This window comes from Armigeres subalbatus, chromosome 2 (assembly GCF_024139115.2).
Source record: "Armigeres subalbatus isolate Guangzhou_Male chromosome 2, GZ_Asu_2, whole genome shotgun sequence".
Taxonomy (NCBI): Eukaryota; Metazoa; Arthropoda; class Insecta; order Diptera; family Culicidae; genus Armigeres; species Armigeres subalbatus.
The window spans coordinates 62,885,815-62,910,684 of NC_085140.1; the positions used below are offsets into that span (position 1 = coordinate 62,885,815).

General features: G+C 40.6%; 1 protein-coding gene across 22 annotated transcripts in view; it reads left to right on the top strand.

Annotated features, from left to right (window-relative positions):
* Positions 1 to 24,870, top strand: part of LOC134208741 (sorbin and SH3 domain-containing protein 1) — a 453,188-nt gene that overhangs the window by 336,339 nt on the left and 91,979 nt on the right. For 16 of the 22 annotated variants that reach the window (XM_062684620.1, XM_062684623.1, XM_062684619.1 and 13 more), the window contains 6 exons: positions 4,997 to 5,029; positions 18,021 to 18,079; positions 18,435 to 18,616; positions 19,826 to 23,584; positions 23,660 to 24,007; positions 24,366 to 24,455. In XM_062684620.1, coding sequence (XP_062540604.1) covers positions 4,997 to 5,029; positions 18,021 to 18,079; positions 18,435 to 18,616; positions 19,826 to 23,584; positions 23,660 to 24,007; positions 24,366 to 24,455 — 4,471 coding nt within the window. The remainder of the gene's footprint in view (positions 1 to 4,996; positions 5,030 to 18,020; positions 18,080 to 18,434; positions 18,617 to 19,825; positions 23,585 to 23,659; positions 24,008 to 24,365; positions 24,456 to 24,870) is intronic. The other 6 variants (XM_062684630.1, XM_062684631.1, XM_062684613.1 and 3 more) reach the window with 5 other exon arrangements.

A 24,870-nucleotide genomic window follows, 5' to 3' on the forward strand; every position in this document is an offset into this window, starting at 1 on the left:
AAGGACAAAAGGTCGAAAGGGACAAAAAGTCGAAAAGGACAAAAGGTCGATCAAGAAGCAGTCGAGGGTGTATTCCAAAGAAATTTGTGAAATTCAGTTACCTTCAAGCAGAAGTTATACACTTATCTCATCAATTGAAGTTAAAGAATGAGCAATTTTCAAAGAATGAGTAATTACTATGAATATCTAGATAGTTCTGTTAGAGATAAAAATATTATGGATTTAAGAAATAAATTAAACTTGTAAACTTGCAAGATTGACTCTCTTCGTTTCAGTTTCTTGTCTATTTAAACCTTTTATCCCTTTCGACCTTTTGTACTTTTCGACCTTTTGTCACGTTCGACGTTCTGTTGTTTCGACTTTTTGTCCTGTTCAACGTTTTGTCCTTTCGAGAGGATCGTAGTAGTCATCGTGGCAATTAGACGTGTTTTCACGACGCCAGATTTTATCGCATCCAAAAATAGTTCAAATCCGCCTAAATTTAAATTTATGAATTTATGCTGAAGATTAAACGAGCTAATAAACGAAAAATCTAGCAAAATCTTCAAATTTCAGTGACTTTCAAAAATCAAATCAAGTCTTGAGAACAAATATCAAACCTTACCGTTTTTGGAAAACAGGCCATAAAGAAGTTTCGCAATGCCATGCTTCATCTAAGGAACACTTCAACAATGAACCAGCAGTTAATCCTTATGGAACTTTGGAAGATGATCACGGCAGGATTCAAGTGTTCACAGTCGATTAGCCAACGTGCAATGTTCGACGATGGAATTTGCAAAACATCTTTACTGATCTGTAGAAGCTTCCCTTCCAGTCTGCTGTTTTGGTGAGATCAAAACTTTTTCACTTCATATGAACTCCTTTTATAAGTCTCAGCTTTCAAGGCAAATTCTTTAGATTTTCCATGCGATAATATTTTCAATTTCCACTTCACAAGTTTATTTTTGTAGTTTTTTGACGTGAATTTTTAGCTAGAAGTCACACAGAAAGTTTATTGAGTTCTACCGTTTCTATCAGTCTTTTTGTTTTATCACTCCAGAATTCACCAGGCTATGATGAAAACGAGACACTATTTTATAACATATAATTAAATGAACAAAATAATTTCTATTTCCCATCATTTTATAATTTTATAAATGCTAGTCCTTTTTGTTTTGATAGTCGATCGGAGACATATTTCGTCAGTAAGCAGTATTCGAATTTTTCGAAATTCGAAATTTTGTTCTGCTTTGTGCGGTGAGCAAAACGATCAGCCGGTCACCGAAATGTTGTTCTGTTGCGTGCGTAAATTAATTAGTAAGTAAAAGTTTAGATCGCGTCCAAACATGTTTTCTTCAGTAAGCAGAACGATCGGCCGGTCATCACAATTTAGTTCTGCTTTGTGCGGTGAGCAGAACGATCAGCCAGTTACCGAAATTTTGTTCTGCTTTGTGCGGCCTTTAATGTTAAATTATTAGTTTTGTTTTCATCGATTAAGCTACACGCTATATACACGGCAAACCGTTTACCAAAACGAACCCTGCCACACTTCCTACCCCACATATCCAACATCCCTGTGATTTCTCGTGGGAGTGCAGATGACTCGTCGGCTTCTATCAAAGTGAGTATCATGTCAACATTCTCCTACCCCTTCCTTAATTGACCTGCATTCGAACACGGCCGGCGCTGGTATTGCTTATTTTTGGGTCACCAGTTCTTACACATTGAAGATGATGTTAGTCCCAAACTTCATCTGTTGGTTTCTTTGTGTAATTACAGATGACCTGGCAATAACGGAGTAGCAACCGTGGGCGGTCAATCATGCTCATGCTCATGCTCATTCTCAACGTTTTGTCCTTTCGACCTTTTGTCCTTTTCGACCATTTGTCCCTTCGACCTTTTGTCTTTCGACTTTTTGTCTTTCGACCTTTTTTTTTTTGACCTTTTGTCTTTCGACCTTTTATCACTAACCCCATACATACAGACCTCAATTCGTTGAGCTGAGTAGATTGGGTATATGGCTATGGCTATCAAAAGTTAGGTTTTGGAGTGATCCTATAGCCTTTACGTATACACTTAATTTTTTATCGGGATCAGCGAAAAAACAAAAGGTCGATAAAGAACAAGTTGATAGATTTTCATGGAAGGAGTATTAACTACAAACAATATTATGAATATTAAGATAGTCCTGTTAGAGATGAAAAAGATCAATATATCAGTGATATCGATACTTTTATTCGATTATTATGCAGACCTTATACTTCAATAAAGATGACATTTCTAAATTCTCTGGCGCAAAAGGAAATATAGGTTTTGGACCCAAACGGCAAACTCGTTCCGAATCTTGTACAGCTCTATGATTATATGGGCCCGTACCACATGCTTAAAGTAAATTACACATCGCATGAATAATTTTCACACATGACGATGATGAAACGAGAGAATAGCAATCTGTGTGACAATTATGTGTAAGACATGCACAATCGCTGTGTAATGTCTTTTATTCTTTGAATATGTGTAAGAAACTTTGCTTCGAACTGTCAAGTTTATTTGTAACGCCATGATGGCGGTTGCATCCGGCAAGCATCGCATCGCAAATTACTTTTTCTGAGGATTTTCGTCATGTTTCGATACGATACAACTAAAATGTGCGACTATAAGCATCACACTTTAGTTTGGTCATATCGAAACAAATGAGGACTCCTCTGAAATAGTATAAAAATGTTGCGATAATTTTCAATTTACATGAAAAAATATAATTGAGGTTAGGTCCGTTTTCCGACCGCTCTCTCACTGTGTGAAATGAACTCATCGGAAATCGTTAACCGTCAATTACACTAAAATGAGTAACATGGCAGTTACTCATAAAATGTGTTGTTCCAGATTAGGCCCGTTTTGTGTGATCGAAACACAAAATTGTGTGAATGACTTTAAGCGTGCACTGGAAGTGATTCTTCCTACTTTCTAGAGAAAACTCTCCAAACATCCTCGGAAAATTGTTCTAAATTACCAAGGAAATGTCTTAAACATATTCACAAAAAACTCTTCTGAATTTTTATTATTGAATTTACTCGGGAAAATGTTCTGATTTTCTTCGATTTTTCTTCTTTCTCCAAAGAATGGAGTTTTTATTGGAAGTTCTTCCGAAAATTCTTCCGAATTCCTACGACACATTTTTCCGATATTGCTTCGTTTCCGAATTTCCACGGGAATATCTTCCAAATTTCTAAGAGAAATGTTTCCAAAATATAATGAGAAAATCTCCCGTAAATTGTTCCAGTTTTCCTAGATTTTTTTTTTCTTTATTTACTCAGAAAACTTTCACGGTAAACTCTTTTGAATTTGATTAGAAAAAATCTTCTGATTGCTCTCGGAAATTCTTCTTCACATATCCATGGAAATATTTTCCAAATATCCACAAGAAATTTTTGCTTAAATTTATTTAATTATCGCACGGGTTAATATCTTTAAATTGTCACCTCGATTCACGCTGCCGCCGGTGAAACTGCTTTCGGATTGACGCTACGCCTAATAAAAATCATTACCATTTGAAAATTGTGCTGCACAAGATTGACTTACAAAATATTGATTAATTATTTTAGAGCGTCTTAGGGGAAATGCTACAAGGTTAAAAGACTAGTATTCTTCCATTTACTTAAAGTAAATGGAAGAATAACAGTATTTTAACCTTCCTACAAAATATTGATTTCAAAGCTGTAACGAAACACATTTTGATAAGCCAAAAACTTGCTACATTCCTACATGAAGGAGCAAATGTTGTTTGTAATAAGTCCAATTCCTTTCGAATAGAAAAAAACATTTCTCCAGATCTTTTAACGATGTTCAAATGTATGCATCATTTCCTTCTATCCCTTTCAATGTAGCTCTTAGTCAAATAATTCAATAGCGGATGTGGCCTTGATGTATGCCGTTCAAACCAATGAAGTGGAATGAGGTGTAACCTCATAGGAACTTGTCGGTCTTCTACCGTCGATTCTATACTTTGCATTGCGGGCGACCGAAAACATATGAATTATTTATTAGGCTAATTGCGGCCGTTTATCGTGGGACTTCCGTTCCTGTCCAACGAAAGCCAATTCATCATCCGACCGGAGATGTTTCCGAGTTTTCACCCCTCGGCCCTCCTACCATTCATCCGGTCGGTCCTCTGGTGTGGTACCTATAGGAGATAGTTCCTTTGTTCAAAAGTCACCGTCCTATTTAGTCATCTCTTGAGACATTCAAAGCTGGTCGCTGACATCTATTTTAATCCTACCAAAGTTGACGTGGCAAATTAATCGCCAATAGGTTGATCCAAGGCAATTTGATGTTCGAAAAATATACTAAAATGAGTTGCTTTCGCTTACCACGAATAAACTAGGAGAAAAATACACCAAATTATTTTCAGCTGCATTCATGAACATTCAATATACAACTCCGAGTAGGATCAAGTACATTTACCTAGTAGAATCGTATATCAAGGTGAAAAAAGGTATAATAATATTAGCAACTCGTTCGGAAATAAAACCTCTGAATATTCGCATATCAATTTGTTGAAACTTCTAAACTTCATAATTTCGGAATACTAGTGCGTTCTACAAAAATGCCTTGAAATGAGTATCCTAATCTTTCCAACAGCGAGTTCCATTGTGACACCCTAAGCTACTAATCACAATCGCCGACACATAAAGCAGATGCAAAATTTAATCACCAGAGGCGAGTAATTAATTATGCTGGGATTATCACCTGCCCCAACCATCCACCCAGCAACCTACACAACCATCACCGATATCATCCCCATTCAATGGGAAAAGCTCCCCATTCAAATCATATTTCAATTCCAACCTGATGTTGTATATTATTCTGCACTAATAACCGGATCATTTTCTCCTTTCTTTTATCATCCGCGCACCGGCCACCGAATCGATTCCGTTTGCCGTCTAATGGCCACACATAACTGCTGATATTGCACTGACCTTCCCACACTTGTGCACCACGAATCGAACACAACCACAAGTGGTGGGACGAAGTGATGGATATCTTCAACGGGGTACGAGATTAATTTTCCTTCCCCCCTTTTTTTCCTTTTGCTTTTTGTTCTCACCCCATTCAGACCGTTTGATCTTCCCTCTATCCTGAATAATCTGTATTGCTCGTTGGTTTTCTGTACATTTCTCCCACGGCACCCAAGTACTTCTATAGATACCTAGCTGTTGTAGTAGCACGTTCTATGATGGTGAAAACCTTCCCGACGAAGGGAAATAAGCTCCGTCAAGTTTTGCTATTGCTATTCACCCTCTAGGTATTATGTGCACTAATACGTTTCCTTGACAGCTTAGACGGGATGTCGAACAATTGTTAAACTGTGGATGATAGGATCGATCAAATGAGTGACTAATAGCAAGATTTTGAATTTCAGACTAACAGCACCTAATTGTGATTTGGAATGGGTTTGGGTTACAAATGTTGTAAAAATAAAATAATTATTTATTACAGAATTAAAATTCGGTCTGAACATCCTATGATTATAATTGCCTCTATATGATGAACCAGTTCTCGCGACTGGTGGAGTTAAGGTGGAGCACGATGAGGCACGTGATTCATCAATTCGAATATTTCTCTGATATTTAATTACAAAATTACATACGCCAAAGTTGTACTGAGGAAAACAGCTGATTTTCTTAGAAGATTAAATAATCCTGTAGAAACTTCTGAAGTAATTTTTTTAAAGTTATTTTCGAAAATTTTTTAAAAGAAATTCTATGGTTTTTTTTTGCAAAATACATTTATTGAAAACTTCATCGTAAATTCATGTAAGAATTCCTTTGATAAATCTATCCAAAAACCTTTCAGGCATTCCTTTGGAAATTTCTTTGATAATTCATTCTGAAATTTCTCCAGGAATTAATTCGATTTTTTTTTTCCAAATATCCATCAGAATTGTTTTCCACTCCAGGAATAATTTAGAAAATTTATTTTGAGTTTCTTTCAGGGAATCCGTCTGAATGCCTATGGAAAGGACTTCGTCAATTCATCCAGAAATTCCTTCGGAACTTCCATACAAAATTCATGCAGGGATTACTCCCGAAATTTTGTTAGTAGATTCTTTTCTGAAATTTATAAACGAATGGAATAGGCAATTTTGAAGGAATTTTCGGAAGGATTTTTCGAGGAACTCTTGAAATAATTTCTAAATTATTGAATTTCTGAAGAGATTTCCGACAGAATTTCTAAAGAAATATCCGATGGTGTTGAGGAGTTTTTAAATAAATTTTCGGATGTCCGAGAAAAATTAGTGGGAGAAATTGTTTGACAAAAACCTGAAATATTTTCTGATCTTCTTCTTCTTTTTATTGGCATTACATCCCCACACTGGGACAGAGCCGCCTCGCAGCTTAGTGTTCATTAAGCACTTCAACAGTTATTAACTGCGAGGTTTCTAAGCCAGGTTACCATTTTTGCATTCGTATATCATGAGGCTAACACGATGATACTTTTATGCCCAGGGAAGTCGAAATAATTTCCAATCCTGTCTAGACCGGCACCGGGAATCGAACCCAGCCACCCTCAGCATGGTCTTGCTTTGTAGCCGCGCGTCTTACCGCACGACTGTAGGGGGCCACAATATTTTCTGATGCAATTCCTTTAAAAATTTGAAAGGGTTCCTAATTCAATTTCCGCAGGAATTCCTAAGGCAATTTCCAAGGGTTGGTTTTGAAAGGTTTTCCTTTGGAATTCACAACAAATTTCCAATGGAATTTAAATAAAAGGATTGCCGAAGGAATTTAAGAGTGAATTCTCGATGGAATCTCTAGAAAAATATCCGAAAGGATTTCTGAAATAGTTTTCGAATACAAATTGAAAAAAAAACCCTGGGAATAAATTGGAGGATTCCATTGGATATTCCTCATAATATTCCTTCGAAAATTCAAAGATTGGAATTATAAGAAAATGTTTGAAAGTCATTCCGAAATTCTTCAACGAATTCTTTTCGGAATATGTTTTAAGAATTCTGCCAGTTCTTTCTCAACAAATCCCTTCGGATGTTTTAAGAAGAATTTCTTGGAGTTGCTTCGAAATTTTCCTCAGGAATTCTTTCAAAAATTCTTCGCTCATCCGGATTTTTTGCAACTCTTCCAGGAATAACTTTAGAACCTCGGAGTTTTCTTTTTAATTTCTTCGCAATTTCATTTGAGCATTCTTACCCGTTAAAAGTTAAAAGGAAACCTTCGGAAATTTTATTTAGAAATTCTTTCGAGAAATCTTTAGAGAAATCTTTAGAAATTTCTTATGCCATTCCTTCAGTAAATCCTTTTGACTCCTCCGTAAATTCCTTTAGGACTGACATATTTCTTTCTCCAATAATTTTTTCCTAAGAATATTTTCATAAAAATTTCCGCAATAATTCTGCAAAAAGGAATATTACATTGTTTCAGACTTTCTGAAAAAATTAACAAAGGCCTTTTGGAAGGGTTTACGAAAGTATCCCTGGAAGAGTTATTATTAAAATCATTATTAAAGAGGTTTTTAGCCCAAGGCCCTGGAAGAGTATTTAAATGAGCTCCTAGGGAAATTTTATAAATTATTCGTGGAGGAATTCTAGAAAGAATATCTGGATGATTTTCTAGAGAAATTTTAGAAGAAATTCTTGGAGGAATTTCAAAATGTATTTCGAATTTCTGAAGGAATTGTTGAATAAATTATCTGAATACCTAATTATCATAGGAATCCAAAAAAAAAAATTCAAATGTAATTTTCAAGCAAATATTTATTGGAATTTTTAGATTTCTACAGGAATCCGTTCGGAAATTACTTCAGAAACTCCTGCAATAATTTATTCAGGAATTCTTCAAGGGAATTTCTTTGAAAATCCGGACAGTAGTAAGATAAATCAATTATAAAAACAATTATAAATATGGAATTAAGACTTCATGCCAAACAGAAAAATCCAAAAATATCTGGATTGCAGTCAATCCATCATCATACTTCTTCGGATAATCTCAACTCTCAAGAATTCCTTAGGAATTTACTTCAGGAGTTGCTTCGGATTTTTTTCCACTATTCATCCAGGTGATATTTCATGAATCCAAAAGTTCGTTCGGAAAATCCTCTACACATTTTTTCGCAAAAAAAACCGGAAATAATTCGGTTAGTCATCAAGAAGTTCTTTCAGGCATACCTTCAAAAGATCCTCCAGGAATTCCATCGTAAATTTCTCTAAGTAATACATCGGAGATTCCTCCAGTGATTCATTACTAAATTGCGCAAAGGGTTTCTTCAAAAACCCTCCGCAAATAAATCTAGAAATACCTCCAGAAATTCTTTTAAAATTTCATCGAATTTTTTTTCTAATCATCCAAAAATTCTTTTGGAAACTCCTACGGAATTTTCTTAAGGAATACCTTTAACAATTTTTTAGAAATTCTTCCTGGTATTCCATTCCTCTGGCTCCACCGGAATTCTTTCCGAACGAATTTCTCAAGGAATTTCCGAAGAAACTCCTGAAGGAATTTCCGAAGTTCTTGAAGCCCTCTGTACAATCTTCCAAGAATTCCTTGGGAGTTTCCTGCAGGGATTCTTTCGGCAAAGTATCAGTAAATTACTAAGGAGATCGAATCAGAAATTCTTTTGGAAATGCATCAAGATATTCCTCAAAAAAATACTATAGGGAAACCTTAATAAATCCTTAAGGAATTCTTAAAGGATTACTTATAGAATTACTCATCCTGAAATTCTTTCAATTCAATATTCCTTTGGAAAAAATTCGGACATCACTTCAGAAATTCATCCAGAAATTCTTCTAAGAATAATTCGGAAATTACTATATGAGTTCTTTCGGAAATTTCATCTGGAAATTCCTTTGAAATTTCCATTAGAAATTTTTTCGAAAAGTTTCTTTAGTATTTCCTATTTCATTTTTTAATTTACTGAAAAAATCTTCCAACAATATTTCTGGAATGATTTCTGCAGGAATTTCGGAAAGAAAAATCCGTGTGGCTTCACTAAAAGGATTTCCGAAGGATTTCCTGGAGGAAGTTTCTGAGGAATTTCCGGAGAAATTTACATAGTCTTTTTCAGAGAATTTTCAGAAGAAATTCCTGGACGAATGTCAAAAGGAATTCCTGGCGCAACTTTCTTAATTATTCCTGGAATTAATTCCTGGGGAGTTCTCAAAAGAATTTCTGTAGGATTTCTTACATATCCCGAAGAAATTTCCGAATCCATTTCCGAACAAATTCCTACAGGAATTTCCAAAGAAATTGCTAAAAAAAATACGAAGAATTTCTCTCAAAGCAGCTTTTGAAGCTATTAGTATCTGAAGGATTTTCTAAAAGGAATTATTAGAGAAATTTCCGAGGGAATGTTATTTCCAATGGTATTCAAAGGAATATAATTTTCGAAAGAGTTCTGGCAGTATTCTTGGATTTTTTTTGGAAAAATCCTGGAGAGAGATATTTTCCAAAAAATTATTTAAAATATTTACGGCATACACCGTACGCGATAGGACTTCGACGCTCTCATCCGCTCATCCCCTTTTTGCAAATTCACTTGATTCTCCATCAGTGTCGATAGTGTGATAGAGCTTACAGTCCGACATTCCAAAGCGTCGCAGCAACCAATCGAAGTGATCCCTTTGGCTGATCTTCAGAAGAGCTCCTGCTTTCCTGTCACTATCAATCCGCATCCCGAGGAATTGTTTGATCTCGCCTTCATCGATCATCCCAGCTTGGTGATGATGGAATCGATCATCAACGCACGAGACGCTTGCTTCAACCCGTTGATAGATCTTTTCAACCGACATATTTTCCATACAGTCGCCATTCCTTTGCTGAAACTTCTCTTGCTTAGTCATATAAATTGCCCCAACTAGTTCGGCAACGCAGTCTTCAGATCCATGATGTACGCCCGTATCGTATGTAGCTTCACCACTGAAGAGTACGTTTCAAGGTAATCTATACCTTGCTTTTGGATAAATCCTCTTGTGACCAGCCCCGGCTTCTCAGCACCACCACGTTTTAACTTGAAGATCGGGGCGATAAAGGATAACTGCAGCTTGCACCAGAAGCAACAATCGTGGTTGTAATTTTTAATTCAGTTGACTTATTAACGAAAGAAAAAATCGATGGAAAGAAATCGATCAATACAGTTACGCCCCCATGATCCTTAACGCGAGAACCAATATATTCCACATCGAAAGCCTTATGCAATGCCAGTGATCGTGATCGAGCTCGTTGAGGTCATCCTTCTCCAGCTCAGGCTCCCTACGGAACCTGATCTTCACACTCGTCATCAACGCTATCGAATTCCTTATATAACAAATCTTTACCTGACTTTCAGTAGAGCTCACTTCATCGTCCTCTTCTTGTTTGTTTGGTGGCAATTTCACGAACTGCTCACTTGGATTGAATGTTTTTGTTTCCTATACGGCTACTCACGTTCTACAGTCTACAAAGTCGACATTTTATGCTGTGGCGATCGTCCTTTTCAACGGATCCCACACACAATGCCCGTTATGAGCGTATTTGACGGGATCCCCTACCAAGCCTTAGCCTCAAGTTTACGTCTCGAGTTGAGTACGTTGACAAGTATAGCGTCACCAAAACCACAAATGTTCAATACATCCGGCTTCATAAACTCCCACAGTTCGAAACGCGTTCGCTTCGATTTGAGGACGGCAGTCGGACTTGCCGTCAGCATAGCTTGACTCCAGAACATCTTGTCGACGGCAGAATACTCCAACCAGAGTCCATTTCATACGCTCTCTTTGCCCATCCGTTGGATCCGGATTCCTTTGCATTTGCCAAATTTCTTGAACCGCGAGCATCTATATCCGTTATTGTTGCTACACTTCAGCCGAGAAATCAACTGCTCAACGCTGTGATGAATGCTTTATACTCCGCGAAATACTCCAGTACGCCTCCTTTCAAGAGGCTCGGAAGCCTCCTTTCAAGAGGCTCGGAAGCCTCCTTTCAAGAGGCTTGGAAGCCTCTTTTCAAGAGGCTCGGAAGCCTCCTTTCAAGAGGCTCGGAAGCCTCCTTTCAAGAGGCTCGGAAGCCTCCTTTCAAAAGGTTCGGAAGCCTCCTTTCAAGAGGCTCGGAAGCCTCCTTTCAAGAGGCTCGGAAGCCTCCTTCAAGAGGCTCGGAAGCCTCCTTTCAAGAGGCTCGGAAGCCTCCTTTCAAGAGGCTCGGAAGCCTCCTTTCAAGAGGCTCGGAAGCCTCCTTTCCTCTTTCGATTCCATCAGACACCCCACCGTAAAGTAGCTTCCTCTACAGAGTTGCACAGTCTGGCGGAAGTAACTCAAATAATGTTGGGATGGATCTCATAATAATTCTCACTCGACCCACTTGAACCAAAATCCTTTACAATAATCTTGATCTCCTAGCAATTGAGCAATGCATCAGGGGGAGACTATCGAGAGTACTCCCACAACCAAATTTTAAACGAATGCGCAAGCCGCAACGGCTTCTCAGAAGACCGAATCGCGGTATCCTGGATTTCAACATCACACTGATCCCTCAGGGCGGCCACCAGGTCACCGATTTTGGTTATTTCGTCCAGACCTCGACACTGGACTACTGAACAAAGGGCTATTACCTAAGCCCCATCACCCAGCACTTTTTTTATACCTGTGAAGCATCCCGCTTCAGGACGAGAATCATCAGAGATATCCTCTCCTAGACTAGTGAGCTTTTTATCGTCTGCCTTGACAATAATCGCATTGCTTCTGCCCAGGGTTCGGATTTCTCACTCAGTCACGCGTCAACAGATTTCTCTACCATCCACTTTATCCAGATAAATTACAGTGCGCTAAACTCCGACACCAGCGATGGTGCGAAAAATTGTTATCTTTCTTCGCATGTTTCGCGAAAATCAAATGCTGCTTACTTTGCTTCTCCAAACTGATTGCATACGACGATGCGCCACCATAAGAAGTAGGTTTAATACAGCAGTTTTTCTATTTGCTTTCAATCGGTTCGTGTGGTGGTGTGGTTATAGTGGGCGCTCTACACATTTTGAAATTGTTTTGGGTTCGAGTCACGTCTCCGACTTACATTTTTGTGAGTATGCTTTTAAAACTTATCTGGAGAAGTGGCTAGGTGGAGAATTTGAATGCCCAAAAGTAAATTATCCGGCAAGCCAGCGCTCGCGAGTTTATCGCCCGTCTTTCTATCCGGATAAAATATTGTGTGAGAACACTTGCTCAAAGGAGAATATGGAAAAATTGCACTCCGCTGTTTGGATCAATCGTGGGTTTTTATTCATATGAGTGAGAATTCCGAAGCCTGCTTCTGCCCCTTATGCAACGACAGTTGGAAGGTGTACCATTTTTCTACTGACCCCTTCTTAGCCGCCGCCTTCACACCTTCGGCCGCAATTCTTGAGCCTGTAGTCTTTCTTTTGAGTTATTGGGACTCACGACCTCCACCCACAGTCTTTCTCAGCCGTGTGGTAAGAGGCGCCAGACAATGCTGAAGGGGCTGGGTTCTATTCCAGGTTCGGTCTAAGAAATTGGTTGTTGGAGTTGGAAATTTCCTCCACTCCCTGGACATAAAAATATTATCGTGTTAGCTTAATCATATACGAATGCAAAAACGATAGCTTGGCTTAGTTAATAACTGTGAAAGTGCTGAATAAGCACTAAGCTACAAGCTACAAGATCGCAGTGAGAGGTGGGTGCCAATGAGAAGAGAGGCTCAGGGTAGGCCTTCTTCCCAAGAACTTCAGTAACCCACAGTGATGGAGATAGGCCTCCTTTCTGACCACCTCAGCTTGGCCGACTACCGACTCCTTCCCTCAATAAGGAGGCGAATATTGCATTCTGTCTTCCTCTTGGCTGCCATCAGGGAGTTTCATACCTGCTGTAACAGAAGGTATGCACGGCTTGCTTGAAGTCTCTACCACGCACGACTGTGTGGACAAGTTCGTGCGCTCGCGACGATCTACGTTGTTCAAACGACGAGAACGGCTTTCGCGATTGTTTCCCTATGACATAGGGAAGTATCTTCGGCCACACCAACACAGTGTTCAATGTCAGTCCTGATACCATTCTACACTATACATCTCTGACTTTCTGATTTCTGACCGTTCGAATAACCGTACTGACATTGCCAGAGATAGAATCGTTCTTGCATTCGTCCACATGACTTCCTATACAAGCAACACATTCGTCCTTGGCTATCGCAATTTCGGAATAGGTCTTTTCAACCTCAACCAATGCCATTCGACGAGAAGCTTTGCGTTCGATGATAATCTGTAGCAGATGTGTACGATTCTTCTCCAGAAATCTTCCATTGCTGACACCAATTCGTTGAAATGGAGAAAAAATATTCACCCTTTCGAAACTCATCGACATTATTTGTCGACATTGTCTTTTCGGCTACTCTCGAAGCTGCAGGAGGAAATCTAGTTGAACCATCTGGTATGGAGGGTCATGACCGGGAACTTTTCCCACATTGTCCCTTTGTCTGTGACGTTTAGTTTTATTTTGATCCAACGTCACTGCTCTTGTTGCCTAACTTCCAGGATCGCACTGACTCGGCAAGCAATGACGGTGATACCAAAGCAGCCAGCAGATAGCGCTTTTGGATTCCGAATGATTGAATCGTTTGCCTATGCTGAAGGAAAAAGATCTGCTCCTATAACTGCTGCCATTAGTTCGAGCCGCGGAATTGAGCGGTACCTCAAGAAGGCATCGTATCAACCTTGCGAAAATTGCACATGCATCTGCCATTTCACTCGAGGCTATGAATGTGTGCAGTTGGAAATCGTAGCTGTCGGTAGAATGGAAACATCTAGGTATCTGAACATATTTAATCACTTTTCACAGTGAGAAATAAGAAATTAGACTAAATATCGTATTCGGCCAAATGTCCTATTCGGTCAAACGACCTATTCAGCCAAATGTCTTATTCGACCAAATGTCCAATTCGGCCAAATGTCCTATTCGGCCAAATGTCTTATTCGGCCAAATGTCTTATTCGGCCAAATGTCCTATTCGGCCAAATGTCTTATTCGGCTGAATGTCGTATTCGGCCAAATGCCTTATGTCATAATCGGCTAAATGTCCTATTCAGCCAAATGTCCTATTCGGCCAAATGTCCTATTCGGCCAAATGTCCTGTTTGGCCAAATGTCCACTTCGGCCAAATGTCCTATTCGGCCAAATGTTTTATTCGGCCAAATGTCCTATTCGACAAAATGTCTTATTCGGCCAAATGTCCTATTCGGCCAAATGTCCTGTTCGGCCAAATGTCTTATTCGGCCAAATTTCCTATTCGGCCAAATGTCTTATTCGGCCAAATGTCCTATTCTGCCAAATGTCTTATTCGGCTAAATGTCGTATTCGGCCAAATGCCTTATTCGGCCAAATGTCCTATTCGGCCTAATATCCTATTCGGCTAAATGTCCTATTCGGCCAAATGTTCTGTTCAGCCAAATGTCTTATTCGGCCAAATGTCCTATTCGGCCAAATTTCCTATTCGACCAAATGTCCTATTCGGCCAAATGTCTTATTCGGCTAAATGTCGTATTCGGCCTAATGCCTTGTTCGGTCAAATGTTCTATTCGGCCAAATGTGCTAATCCTATATATCCTTATTCGGCCAAATGTCCTATTGGGTCAAATGTCCTATTCGGCAAAATGTCCTATTCGGTAAAATGTCCTATTCGGCAAAATGTCCTATTCGGCCAAATGTCCTATTCGGCCAAATTTCCTATTCGGCCAAATGTCTTATTCGGCTAAATGTCGTATTCGGCCAAATGCCCTATTCGACCAAATGTTCTATTCGGCCTAATATCCTATTCGGCCAAATGTCGTAATCGGCCAAATGTCGTAATCGGCCAAATGTCCTATTCAGCTAAATGTCCTATTCGGCCTAATATCCTATTCGGCCAAATGTCCTAATCGACCAAATGAGATATTCGGCCAAATGTGCTATTCGGCCAAATGTCCTATTCGGCCAAATGTCCTATTGGGTCAAATGTCCTATTCGGCAAAATTTCCTATTCGGCAAAATGTCCTATTCGGCAAAATGTCCTATTTGGCCGATTGTCCTATTCGGCCAAATGTCCTATTCGGCCGAATGTCCTATTCAGCCAAATGTCCTATTCGGCAAAATGTCCTATTCGGCCAAATGTCTTATTCGGCCAAATGTCCTATGAGGCCAAAAGTCCTATTCGGCCTAATATCCTATTCTGCCCAATGTCCTCTCGGCCAAATGTCCTATTCGGCCATATGCCCCATTCTGCCAAATGTTCTATTCAGCCAAATGTCCTATTCAGCCAAATGTCCTATTCGGTCAAATGTCCTATTCGGCCAAAAAGCGATTTTGCTCCACCAGGCTCTTTCGATTGTCATATTCTGAGTATCCTTCGGAAATTTGAGCCGATTTGGATAAAACTTCGCACAAGCCGAATCAAATTTGTTGGATGATTTTGGTTGCAAACTATTTGAAAGTTTTTTAAAAGGGGATAGAATTATACAAAATAAATCGATTTAATACCCCATCGAGTGGTATCAAGAAATGTTTAATTCATAAAACTTATCGATCTCCATTCGAATTAGTCAGACCAATGCTTGAGTCACTCCGAAATTTCCTTTTGTTTATTACTCTGCAAATTCATTTAAAATTATGTTGGTGATCTGTTCTGGTATTTCTTTTGGAATATCAGAAGAAATTGAATATAAACTTCCTCAGCGCAACCGAATTCCCTCGGATATTCGCCTGGAAATAAAATCCAAAATTTCTCCGGTCGTTTGAAAGAATTTTCATCGTTAGCAACCCAAAAAAAACCTGACGCAATTCCTCAGAAATTCCGGTGGAATTGTATGTGGAAATTCCTCGGAGAATGTCTTCGGGAATTCCTTCGAAGAGTTTTTCGGGAATTGCTCCGGTAATTTCTGCCAAAATCCCTCCAGAGTGTTCTTATGAACTTCCTTTGAAAATATTTTCTAGAATTTTTTAGAAAATCATCCGAGATTTCTTTTTTCTTTTTTTTTCGAAAATTCTTCCGGGAATTTCTTCGAACCGAAAACCTTAAAGAATTTCTTTGGGAATTCCTCCTATAAGTTCTGTAAGAGAATTTTTTCGAAAATTCCTCCGTGAATTTCTTTGGAAAATACTCCCGGCATTTCTTTAAAAATTCCTCTAGTAAAATCTACACAAATACCTCCAGACGATTCTTCGGGAATTCCACAAGAATTTCTTCGGAAATTCCTTTGATTTTTTTTTAGAAGTTCCTCAGCGAATTCCTTCAGAAATTCTCCGAAAATGTCATCGATAATTCATCTGAAATTCATTCAGGGATTCACCTTACAGTACAGATGAAAGTAACAAATTACGAATGAAAATGTTTACGCTTTCTTTTCTTCGCATCTGCTTAGACTAAACATATAGGGTAACCGTACCCTTAGTGGAGGGAGCACCAATAGTGGAGGTAGTGGGGTTTTAATGAGATTTTTTATCTTTATACAATTTACGATGGTTTCAGTTGATGCGTCGTGCTTAAAATATCATGTTGAATGCAACTTATCCTAAGATTTCGCTTGAAATGCTTTTGAAAACAATAATTTTCCTTAATAAAATTGACTCCCTTGCACCTATAGTGGTGCAACTGTACCAATAGTGGCGAGTCTCATATGAAATCAATGGATAGCACTACTATGGGAACCAGAATTACCTTTTACCGCCACTAAAAGCAATATTTGTCAGTTGTTGATGTTAAATGACGTCAATCTCATTTTTGTTAACAAATTCGTTGGTTCATCTATTGGCTAAAATATTAAAGCTGTAATTTTTCAATAATTATTCAATTTATAAAAATATTTTCTTTTGTGAATCTACTAATACCTCCACTATTGGTACCGTTACCCTACGACAAATTGATTCACGGAAAAATTCCATGTTTTTGTCCTAATTGGTATATCATTTCAAGGCTTAATTCAATTCCTCTGTCATTTTTTCTATCCCGAATAATTTCCTATGCCAACTGTTCACTCACATAGCGCACAGCTAATTATCTAATTCCAGTTCCAGTGAATGTAATCCCATCTACTCCCCAATCAATCACTACTAAAATCGACCCACCGTATAATCAGGCCAGCACAAACCCACTGCCTTCACCTCATTCGGCAACAAGTCACCAAATCTAATCTGAAACTTTTCTATATCTCTTCCACGCTATCGCTTCACTGTCCATGTCACTCCTTCTCGCACGTCGCGTCGTCTCTCGTCAACGCATCAACTGACGAAAACAACTTTCTCGCATTGCGATAACAAATCAACATCTGACAATATCGCTCACATTGAACTGAAACTGAAACTAAAAACCACATCATTGCACCTACTACTGGTACAACAAACTCATCCCCATCAAATGGTCAAACACGCCAAGTGGCTAGACGAGCACGACTCCTCCGTACCCTTGTTCTGCATTGTGTTTGCTCGGGAGGTGCAAAAGTTCGTAAGTGTACTCGGAACACCCCCAGTTTTACCAGGATCAACAGACCACACACCTCGCACATAACGCATTAAAGGGAGCATGTTGCACTCCGGTCGTTCGCCGTAACAAATTATCACCAATTACACACCGTGGTTTACTGTTCGTAGTTCTTCGTTGCACCTGATTTAACTTTTGCTGGCTATGTAGTTGGTTTTATTTCTGTCTACAGATTCTCACTCGATGGCGTTGGCCTTAACACTTGTATCATAATTCTAAGCTTTAATTTAGTTTTTATTGCTTTTTCTATTGTGTGAACGTTTAGTTCTCCTAACACTTGGAATTTGGTTTTGGATTTAGTATTTACAAGTAAATCTCTATTTAACTTATTATGTGTTAGAAAAATGTTCACACGAAACAACAAAACAACATGTTTCACCAATTTACAAGAACTCGTACATCAGTTCACAATTTAAGACTTGTGTAACTTACAATTTGATCCTACTCAGAAAACACTCACAATACTTTCAATTGATGAATATATTAATTTAGTGGAAATATCCAATTTTGTTTCTTTTTCTCATGTCTACATGTGGCCTTACAGCAATTGGAGCATCAGAAACTCAGTACCAGTAAGACGTACACCGAGGGAAATTTGTCCAGGTAAGAATATATATCAATATCTATTCTTATGAGCGTTCAACAATGTGCGTCGATTCCAAGGCAACCCAAAAAAAACATTCATGAAGACTTAAAATATTAGATAATTGAAATAACTTAGTATTATAGCTTATAACAATATAACGCATGCAAATAACGTCATTAACGTCAATTACCCCAGCTATTTTGTGACCAAATTTTCTCGGAATATTTCCATTCAGTCAACTATCCGCAGTCCTCAGTTGATTTCTGATGCTAAGAACTACAAATGCGGCACATGAGCCTGCTGAATACCTTTCGCTGTCGACCAGTGCAATTAACGCGCCTCCCTTCATTTCATTTACTATTTCCATTCCAGAGCCCTCAACAAGGAACAAGGCGGCTACGACAGCGACACGACGTTGATCTTCCGCAAGAAGGAACCTCCCACCAGTGCCGCTCTGAGCCCCATCGAACAGAAGCAGTACTACAAGAACATGCAGGCAGGCGGTGAAATCCCCGTTCAAGGATTCCGCAAGCCAGCCCCGGAAAAGCCCAAAGGTAAGAAAAGCAAACAATATTGGTGGCTTTCGATTAACACAGAGCAGTTGCGTCAATTCCTACACCCACCGCGCCAGGTGACACATCCTGGCTGAACTTTGCTTACGCCACACACGGTGGAGGATTGAGTTTACTTACATTCTAAATCTATTCTATCAAACTTCGGATCGGGGGATCGGAAACATATCTATTTGGTTAACAATCTGCATCCCCTGGTTGTCGTTTGACAATTGCCGGAAGCAATAGTCAAATAGAAGTCAAACCGCATTTTATTGCTAATAATTCCACACGTAATAAACATTTCTTGACCAGAGAGCTTATACAATTGCGACGGCCGAGTGTTTGTGTGTGTGTTTGGTTGTGGTGTTTCAATATTTATCATATCAGATAAGTTCCGGCAGGTGGCCTCTTTGTAGAAAGACCTCCGGTGTCATAAATATTCTGCAGCTAATCCATAGTGTACATATGAAACGCATTCTCTATCGAGCAAAGGGAAACAGACAAACAGATATATCCCGCATATTCTGCCATCTGGTGGGGGCCTTATGATAGTCAATTCGATATTCGATTAGCGCTGATATCAGATGCTCAAACACAAATGTGTACCACATGAATTTTGTTTTTACAAATGACATGTCTGTTGTGCTATGCAAGGTCTAAGGATCATATACAAACGCCTCTGAGGTAGATAAACTGAGTAGCTATAACTGTAGTGCATGCATTTTCTTGTTTACATTGTAGTTCGCTTTATCGGAATCATAAACGATAATGGCCCGGTGTAGGTAATGTGGTTCAAGAAGGTTTACTCACAGCAGCACAGTCACAATTCGCACATTTCGCACCCTCGCTTCACAAGCATGACATACAGCATAGATATGTGGCTGTCGCACTGCATGCCATGCAATATAGAGAAAGCAAAATAGATGATTGCTTACACTAAGATTATAACATGATTTAATTCCACCCCGTCGGCAGTCGAGGTGGTTTAATCTTCTACAGAGACCTCACTTGCACATCCGTTTGATGGCACTGAACCGTTTGAGAGTGTTTGTTTTCGCATCGACACTGAGCAGCCTACAATGATTCGATTATATAACAATGAGTAAGTCGTGAGCAGCGATATACAACCAAGGTTAAGGTGGCACCAAAATGTAAAAAAGTTTCGTTGAAAATTCATCAGCGCTTGAAACTTCTTCTACTTCCCGACAGATGGCGACAGCGAACTCCAGGTTCAGATTCAGGAGGTTGTCCAGGAAGTGCTTCCTACCATGGCAACTAATCCGTTTCTGGTTCCTCCTAAGGAGATCACCTGCTATCCGATCACCAGCATCTCACGCCCACTAGATATGTTTGGACCGTTCCCGAAAGAAGTTAGATCGTTCGTGCCGGTGGCGCCACCTGCACCTCCAAATCGAAAGTCTTCTCGTAGCAATTCTACCTTGAGAATTATGTCGCAGATTAAGACAAAAAATTATGATAAGAAAACGGTGATGGAAACAAGTAGCAGTAGCGCAGCCGGTTCGAAAACTCTCCGAAAGATTGATCAGTACAGATCGAAATCGGCTGGACCAGTTTTCGCCACTTCCTACGTGGCTTCTTCAATCAAAGAGGAGAAAAACTTGGAAAACAGCACTCGTGTGGCTAAGCGATACACTTATCGGGCAAGCTCAAGCAGCCCCGTGAGAAAGGCAAGTCCAAGTCCGGTCGCTTTTGGCAGAGGAATATCCAAAGAAAGGACATTTGCAGAGGAGAAAAAACGCTTGGAGCAAAAAATGCCCAAAGTATGCGGAAGAGAAGTGACCGTCTCCACGAGTATACTTCGCAATCCGGAACTCAAATCCCCTAATGAGGTGAAAAAGGCACTCCGCAGCTCATATCTGCCATTGGTCATTGATAGACCTGATCGATTCACGACGGCTTCAAGAACTCTACGTCGCATTTCATCTAACTTCAAAAGCGCTTCCAGCATCTATTCTTCCAAACAGAGCCTCAGCAAAGCGAGCACCTCTTCCGTCGCACCAAGTAGAAAAGACGACAAAGCTCTCAAAGTTACTGTTTCCGTGACATCTCGTGGGAAGGAACTTGTTCGCGCCTCAACTACTCAAAAACCTCAGAAACCAAAAGGCAAAACATCGCCAACAATCACCATCAAATCCAACATTCAAAAGGTTACCAAAAGTCTCGGCCTTAAATCAAAAACTCCATCCACCCAGAGTTTGGCCCGCACCAACTCGACCTTCTCGATCGATTCAACAAACTCCAAGCGCAAATCTCGTGCCTCATTCATCCCAGCAGCCTTTACAAGCAAAAAACAATCCACCCTCGTCCCAATAACCCGAAAAGATCCCGTCAAACCTTCCCGAAAATCCAAAAAGCTCGAGAGCTACAGCGAGCGCATTGTCCAGCAGAATGATCTCGTCCGAACCGATTCTTTTTTCCAGAATCTATTCCTGAGGAGATCCTCTCCAGTTCCACCCGACTGCACCTCCGGAGCCGATCCACCTCAGACCTCGGTCCGCGAGAAGGCACGCTTGTGGAACAGCTTATCGGCGAAATCCGAACCCTCATTGAAACAACCGAACTACTATCTCACTCAGGCCAGACCCGTATCGTTATCGAAGTTCAAAACCATGGATACCGGATACGATGCATGCCGTAGTGAAATGGCAACCAGTGGGACCATCGCCGCCGGTGAGGTTATCGAGCAGGTGCAACGCTACGAGTCGTTGATTCAGCTCACCGACGAAGAGGAAGAGTTCGGCTACTTGCGGGGACGTAGCATGAAGATAGACTACAGCTACCACGAGCGCAGCAAGAGCGAGCCACCGGTGCAGACACTGATCGCTGAGATGGTTCAAGCGGACGGCCCAAGAACCATTCTCGGACGGAAGTCGATCGAGTATTCGCAAACCACCAAACGATCCTCCCGGTCACCTTCCTGTCGCCGCATTCAGAACATCAAAGGGGAAGGCAATGTCAAAAAGATCGTACGCGCACGTAGTCTTAGCACTACGGACCGAAGTGCGAATCAGCACCCCGATGAGCTGTTGCGGAGCCATTCGATGAACTTGGGCAGCTACGAGAGGCACGTTCCGATTTGCCGTCACAGACGCTCGGATCGATTTCAGGATTTGAACGAATTTTATAGTAGCTTGGAAAGGCTTGGACAGCTGGAGAAAGTTACCTCGTCCACGGACTTGCGTCCTCGGCGCAAGGAAGAGGAAATTATCGATTTCGATTTGTGGCGTAAGGTTCGCGATCAGGAGAAAGTGGAACGAGAGATGAATCAGCTTTTGCATCGGTTGAAACAGGATCAGCGGGACAAGGATCTACTGTTTCTGGCGCACGATCCAGATGATATTCGCTGGAAGGGTGACTTGGATACCGGGTTGAGAAACAAGGAAAAATCGGTGGAAGATTTAAAAGGAGAGTTGAGCAAAAAGGTGTTGCATTTTGAAGAATTTACGAAGAGAGAGCTCGATACGAAGAAGGATCACTACAAGCCGTTATGGAGAGGATCATCAGTGGTGGATGTGGCATCACAGATGGCGGAAAAGTACAGCGGTTCAATGTCGTTGGAAGCTGATAAGCGGTACGGAATCAGCAATAATCTTTTGAGTACGCTGTCAAGCGACCAGATGAAGAAACTCAAGAGCCAGCTTAGCGAAATATACTGCCAAAAGGATGAAGTGAAAAGTGTTGCTAAGGAGGAATATGTAATACACGTTCCGGAGGAGCGAAGTAAATCAGCCTCGAGTACGCTAAAGGTTAGGAGCAATTCTGTTTTGACGAAGGACCAAGTAAACGAGACACAGTTCAGACCTCGAATCGAGAGGGAAAGTAAGGTTGCAACCATCCAGAAGACGTTTGAACAAAAGAACAACCAAGATGCTCTTTGCCAGGAATTGAAAAACAAAATCATGGAGAAGCACGCAAGCCACACACTGCCCAGCATGAAGAAGAAGGAGCGACCATCAATTCTTCCACAGAAAGAGGAGTATTTTTCACTTCAAACAGACTATCGAATGACTCATAGCGGAAGGAAGTTTGAGGAAGCTAGCGAGGAAGTTGTCTTGCGAAAAACCAGGGCGCTAGAAAGAGAACGACCGCATTCGTACTGCGAAACGGAGAGTGTTTCTTCGGAAACGAGCAACAGGACGGTAATATTTAGGAATACATCCGATGATGTGAAAAGCAAGATCAAGTATTTTGAAGAAAGGCGCAAAGAAGATACGCCGGCTGTGACGGTATACCATGCCCGGGAGTCTTCAACGGACGACGATGACAATGCGAAAGTGAGCGAAGAGAGGACTATTGAAGTCAAAACTTCTCAAGGCATGTCACCGCTGTTGAACTCTCAATCGTATACAGATTTAAAGGATTTGTTCGGCGAGAAACCATCCATGGCTTACGCGTACAGCTATCAAGAAAATAAACAGCCTTCAAAAAACTTCACGTTTCGTTCGCGTAGCTCCACTCCAGAGTACGCGACGTGTATTCAAACCGGAGAAGTTAAGAAGATCAAGGATAAGTTTGAGAGTTTAGATGCAAACATGTGGAAACAAACGTCAAGAGATACGAGTCCTCGTCAGTATCAAAGTGATTCCGAATTGAACCGTCCGTTTGGGGAGAGGGAAATTGCGAAAATCAACCGGAAGATCACAGTCAAGCAGCATGAAACTGGGGATGTAACGAGGATGACTCACAAATACGAAGTACAATCATCGCGAGCTCGCAGTCGAAAAAGGAAGGAGCGGGTCCATTCACCAATTCCAAAAAACCCGCTTCGTAGGGATGACCGTTTTATGCCGCATATCAACGTTATCAGCAAGACGGCATCCCTGAAGCGGGAAATCAAGAGTGCACGCTCTCCGCAGAGAGAGCGTTCGACGAGTGGCGGCGGCAGCGGAGCAGAGGTCGAGAAGATCAAAAGTAAGTTTGAAACCGTGGAGAACCTGTCGATTTTGGGTAAGATGTACACTTCCGTTCCGGACATTCGCGAGCTTAAAGATATCTCCAACTACCTTTCCGGTCCCTGGGTAGCCCACCAATATCCCAAGCCCGCGGACAATGCACGCTCGATCACTGCACCAGACCAGTCACCACCGGGGCAGAAGCCTGGCCGTCGACACCGCCACCGGAGCGAGAAGCTCCGCTCTTGTTCAACCTCACCGCCAAGGCACAAGGACAAACCGGACGGGACCGCTTTTCTGAAACAGTTCTACGACATTTTCGCCGATCAGAAATTCGATCCGAGTATCCATCGGCCCAAGTACCGCTACGTTCCGGACCGTCAGCTGAACGCGGAATATCTCTGGAAGAAGATCCAGACTATGACCGGAAATGGCGGCGAAGGTGGTTGTACTGCTAAGGCTTCCGTCACCTTTGAAGGTTGACCATTTTGTTACATTTCATTGCTTCCGAGTTGCACCCTACATTTTCCATTCGTAGAGAACACATTTGTATATATTTGTTACATGAACGTGGACCCGGGATCGAATCACATTTAAGATCCAAGCTTCTTATCTGACCGAAGACGGACCGAATAGTGGAGTGGCGACTAACTGCTTAACGAGACTAAGCTTTCACGACTCTTCTCCTATTTCTTTGCCTATCTTACTTCCAACTTTCTGTCTATCCCTATTTGATTCTCTAAAGTAGCATTTAAGTACGGCATTCGTAGCCCCTTCAGTTGCCATAGTTCTCATTTATTTTGTTCGACCAACCTTCCCATGTTCCCGTCATTTAGAGTTTAGTAACGTGCCTCCAGCGCCTCCCATGAAAGGAACGCCACTGCCCAACTCCTCCTCCCCGTACTCGAAGAGCTCAAACGAACCAGGTGAGTAGACCTCTCGATCCGCATTGAAATAAATGTTTATTTGTCTCATTTCATAGATTTTGGAAATGTTATCTTTTGGGTTACATGAAAATCGGCAGATATTTAATTATTTAGAGTTATTTATTCATAAGCATGCGCGTAGGTATAGGAAAGCATGCATTATTAATGCATGGGTCTTGACTACTTATTTGATCCGTTTCCTTTTGGATGCTTTAGAAAAAAAACAATGGCCATTGCAATGCAGTTTCAAACGCTGCATATCAGTTAACAAAAGCAAATTTGTCTTTCAAGTTATAAACGCCTTCCATCACAAATAAGCAAGTTAACCAAATTACAGCATAACGAAAGTATCAGGGATTGAAGGGTAAAAACGATTATCTTATTTCTAATGCAAAAATAGATTTATATATAAAAT